The 5,347-nt window shown below is 40.1% G+C and overlaps 1 protein-coding gene across 1 annotated transcript in view; it reads left to right on the top strand.

Annotated features, from left to right (window-relative positions):
• The window catches only part of LOC113048489 (epithelial membrane protein 2-like), a 3,865-nt gene extending 259 nt beyond the window's left edge, over nucleotides 1-3,606 (top strand). The window contains exons 2-5 of the mRNA XM_026210342.1: nucleotides 1,227-1,306; nucleotides 1,844-1,946; nucleotides 2,225-2,365; nucleotides 2,451-3,606. Coding sequence (XP_026066127.1) covers nucleotides 1,229-1,306; nucleotides 1,844-1,946; nucleotides 2,225-2,365; nucleotides 2,451-2,611 — 483 coding nt within the window. The 5' untranslated portion in view covers nucleotides 1,227-1,228 and the 3' untranslated portion in view covers nucleotides 2,612-3,606. The remainder of the gene's footprint in view (nucleotides 1-1,226; nucleotides 1,307-1,843; nucleotides 1,947-2,224; nucleotides 2,366-2,450) is intronic.
• Nucleotides 3,607-5,347: the final 1,741 nt, after the last annotated feature.

Genomic DNA, 5,347 nt, shown 5'->3' with positions numbered 1-5,347 from the left:
GTACTTCTGTGTAAATATGATAAATCCTGAGAAACATGGACAGTGTGTCAGAGTGTGTCTGAAGAGGGCTGAGAGGGACAGAGGGCCGAGAGAAGAGACGCTTGGTACAGGGAGTCGCATTTCTGTTCAGTGCTGAGACAAGTTTCAACTCATCGATCTGAGAAAACACTGGATCCACTCATTCATTCCTGCTGCACTCACACACACACAGACACACACACACACACACACACACACACACACACACAACACACACACACCACACACACTCACTCTCACACACACACACACACACACACTCACACACACACACACACACTCTCTCACTCACACACAGCAACACACACACACACACACACACACACAGACACACACACACTCACACACACACACACACACACACACACACACACTCACACTCACACACACACACACACACACACACACACACACACACACACACACACACACACTCACACTCACACACAGCAACACACACACACACACACAGCAACACACACACACACACACACACACACACAGACACACACACACACACACACACACACACACACACACAGACACACACACACACACACACAGCAACACACACACACACACACAGACACACACACACACACACAACACACACACACCACACACACACAGCTGTAAACGGGAGGATTTAACATTGGTTTCTTCTGCTGCTGTTCAGATGTGTTTAAGAAAGCTACAGCAAATATCTGTCAAAGTCTTCCCTCAGGTCGCATTTTTATCTAAATAAAACACAGATTATGCCAAACGAGCTTCTTAGTAATAAACAGGATAAAAACAGAATCGAAGCAAACTTCATAAATTAAGGAAAATCCAAATTCTGTAGTAAAGCAGCTCTAACCTGACAAGTGAGGTTATAGAGATCAAGTCAGTTCAGCTGATGACCACTAGACAGTTTTCACACACACTGCTGTGTGTACAGCGCATAATCCCACAAAACACTCAGTAATATGTTCAGTCAGACTGAAGACAGAATGATATTCAGCTCCAGTCAAATATCGCTTCAGTTCAGTGTCAGTTTTGCACAATTCATTAACCATGAACACATTTGATTCAGCTTTAAAGCAGCTGTACAGAAGATAATGTCATTATTCTGGTTATGTTTTGAGTCGGTGCAGTCATGTTGATTATAATACTGATTATTATGTCTCTGTGTGTTTTCTCTCTGTCAGTCATGTTGATTTTACTCGCTGCGATTTTCATCCTCCACATCACCTGCATCTGTCTGCTGCTGGCTGCCACCATTCATAACGTGAGTGGGCGTGACCGGGGGGCGGGGCTTCATTCACCCACTCATTACTTATTCATTAATTCCAAATCAGACAGGGTCTTACCTCAGGGTCATCCTCTGTCCAGGCAGGGATTCTCTCACAAACACTCTGTCGCGGTAGATTAGGAGCATGCGTCACACACACATTGAGCGCAGTGTTTGGAAACTGGAGAAAATGAAGCAAAAAAGTCAAATCTTGAGCAAGTGTTTCACAACAGGACAAATATATTTATATGACTTAACTTCACACTGAAAGATATTCAAAGTTTCTGGATCTCATCGCTAAAAAATTATGGTTTTATGTAGTAATATGTTACAGTTTTTATAGTTCATAATATATTATATTATCATATATATGTATTATACTATATTATAATTATGATTGATAGTTATTAGTAATAAGACAGAAAAGTTTGCTAATGCTACAGTTTGCTATGGAAGAATATGATACCAGAAGTTCACGAGGAGCATGTTCTCATTCATGCTGATGTGTGTGTGTGTGTGTGTGTGTGTGTGCAGGCCTGGTGGGTGACCGAAACAATGTCCACTGATATTTGGGGTCGCTGGATTCTGATTGGAGGAAACTGGAGCTACACAGAGAATCTTGGTCACTATCCTCAAGGTCTGAACATGTATATTAATCAGTGCAGTGTTAATTAATCAATCAATCAGCAGTCACACAGACACACTAAATGGGTTTTGTGAATCTCACAGATCTGAAATCTCTTTAAAAACTTCTGTTAATATGTACTATTTCTCAAATTTTACATCAACAAGTTTTCTGTAATGCAGCAGCAAACTGAGATTTATTCCTGTTAATGTTGCTTCATCTGTGTATGTGCATGGATTTATCTGAAGTGTTTCTGAAGCAGACATCAGACGCTCAGGTGTGTGTTTCAGAGTATCTGCAGGTGGTCCAGGCCAGCTCTGTGCTCGCATGCCTCTTCTGCATCCTGGGCCTGTTCGTGTTCGTGGCTCAGCTCTACACAATACCTAAAGGAAAGCGCTTCGTGTTTACTGGAGTCTTCCAGCTGCTGGCCTGTACGTGTAACACTCACTCACACACACACACACACACACACACACACACACGCCTCTCTCTGAAGACTGTGTCTGTGCTCTTCAGGGCTGTGCATCATGATCGCAGCCTCCATCTACACCAACATCTTCCACAAAGACAAGGACCCGGGCTGGTACGGAGCCTCCTTCATCCTGGCCTGGATCTCCGTCTGTCTCACCTTCATCTCCTGCATCTCCTACTTCATCCTGCGCAAGAAGAAGGCGTGAAGAACACACTCTCACACACAAAGACTACAGACATCCACTATCTCTAACCCACACACACACAATCTGCATCAGTAGATGTTTAAACGCTCGTCACATGCTGTCGATGATGATCCTCTGATCTCAGAACTGCTCAGGTCTCAACGCATCTCTAGATCACAGATCTTATCCATTATATAGCTTAATGTAAAATAATGTCTTAAAATCATAATGTCTAAATCTGTCATTGTTTTGTTGTAAATGTAGTGTTTTCACAGTAGTTTAACATTAGTTACAGTGATTATTCAGTAAGACTACCTGATTGTGTTTGTTTCTTGTAAAATGTAATAATTGTAAAATGCTTATCATGTGTCCCTTACTACTGATCTGGTCCACCAAGGGATTTGACCAATTTAACCAATCAAATATTGGCCACTGCAAAATATCATTACCATCACAACATGAAATAATTTGATAATTATGATGTTGCTTTAAAAAAAAAAAACTTCACAATTGATAAGACAAAAACATTTGAGACATTTTCAGCAACAAGTTGGTAATGATCCTTTATTTTAGTGATCAAGAAATTCTGAAAGACAAAAGATTTTTTTAAATAAATAAATTACATGTGTTGAATGTTTAGATCAGTAATTCTTAAAGTGTGGTCCGCCATTGCCCCCTAGTGGTCCGCGAAAAGATGATCTAAAACTCTCCTCTTTTTTCATGTGTAAAATCCCAGTAATTTCAGTGATATTGGTGGACATTGAGGGGAACATTCTTTTCAGCATTTTATTGTTACCACAGTTACAACCATAGACTTCCTATACCCACCACCTCAGTTTTAAACTAATGGAATGGCATTAAGTGGGGCCTAGGCTGTGTTTAAGTTGCAGTGTTTAATTGCAGTTTTTTTTTTCACATGTGCAGTTTGTTGTTCATATTAAGCTGCAACTCATTTCGCATTTACTTTTTCAAATTAAATACAAATTAATATAATAATTTCTGATCATATTATTGCATTTGTGTTTGAATAATTAGTTTTTGACTTGAAACAGTCGCATATTAAACTTAAATGTAGCTTATCCTTCCTATTTTGTTGGTTTTTGGGGGCGTGTTAGAGTGGGATTCTGTTAGGTGGTCCTCAGAAAAAAAATGGGAGATAAAGTGGTCCTTGGGCTGAAAAAGTTTGAGAAACACTGGTTTAGATAATCAGTCCAATACTGTGTGTGATAGTTCCCGTTGTTTGAATTTGGGTGCTCCACCTTAGACTCAACCTCCACCTGCAGTCCATTGCCTACACCTGCCACTGTGCTTCAGACGCACCTTTAAATGAGAAAACTAGCTGAGACAACGGAGGCTTGGGCCATGTCCACACTAATATATATATATTTAAGTTTACGAAAACTTAGCTTTTGGAAAACGCTCCCAAAGCGGAAAAATGTGAAAACACTGTCTTGACGTCGTAGTGTGGACTGTGAAAACAGAGGCTTTTGAATACAATGAGGTATTTTTAGTCATGTGATGCAGTCATATGGCCAATTCAGCCAAGATGGTGAAAGACATTGTACAGCAGTTGTTTTGGATGCTCTCCGTTTTGACAGCCTTGTTAAAAATTTATGTCAGTTTGTACATACTGTTAAAAAACTTCTTTCCTTGACAAAGTTTCAAAGAGCCGGAAAGTAAATAAACGCCTAGTGGAAATGACGCAGGTCGAAGCTTTACTCATGCGCAGTAGGGGAATGTAATTGTATTCATACGTTTCAGTGTGGATGAGCAACTTTTGGAGAACGTTTGAAAATGATAGTGTGGACGCGGAGTGTTTTTTGGATGTTGGGTTGTTTTTATAGTTTTGAGCACTTTCACATTGCTACAACAGCACAAAACACCCATTTTACACTTTACACTTTACATCATCTCTTTACACACTGATGATGCTGATGATTTCAGAAATATTGTTTTCTTTTCTGTTGTGTTTTGTTTCAATATAGTGATCTACTTTTGAGCCTAATAAAGCCTTTTCTTATTGAGCCTTATGTCTGCATGTGTTCCTCCTTTTGTTGCTTCCCTTTGAGCCAGGGGTTGTAATAAATTGGGGGCTTGTCCTCATTTAGTTTAGGGGAAAAAAACTGTCTTAAGTATGATACTGTGATAATAGTTTTTTATGGGGGAGCACGCATACCTGAGTTTGTTTAATCATCGTGCAAAACCACCAGTTGGTAAGTACATTTGTGTAATATTCTTTTTTCCTGTTGTTTTCCTGAGTTTTCCCTGTAGGTATAGTGGCATGTTTCTTCTGAGATGTCAAGTTTGTTGAATGTGGGTAGCAGTATTTACTGTATCTCAGGGCCACATCATGGTATTGAAGGCTTTGGTGGTTTTACAGGTTGTGTTTTCACCCAGCGGGTTACAGTTAGTAAGTTTCCCCCACAAGTCAAGTCAAGTCAAGTTAAGTCATCTTTATTTATATAGCGCTTTAAACAAAATACATTGCGTCAAAGCAACTGAACAACATTCATTAGGAAAACAGCGTCTCAATAATGCAAAATGATAGTTAAAGGCAGTTCATCATTGAATTCAGTGATGTCATCTCTGTTCAGTTAAATAGTGTCTGTGCATTTATTTGCAATCAAGTCAACGATATCGCTGTAGATGAAGTGACCCCAACTAAGCAAGCCAGAGGCGACAGCGGCAAGGAACCGAAACTCCATCGGTGACAGAATGGAGAAAAAACCTTGGGAGAAACCAGGCTCAGTTGGGGTC

This window comes from Carassius auratus, chromosome 3 (genome assembly GCF_003368295.1).
Source record: "Carassius auratus strain Wakin chromosome 3, ASM336829v1, whole genome shotgun sequence".
Taxonomy (NCBI): domain Eukaryota; kingdom Metazoa; phylum Chordata; class Actinopteri; order Cypriniformes; family Cyprinidae; genus Carassius; species Carassius auratus.
This window is presented reverse-complemented; position numbering and strand designations above follow the sequence as displayed.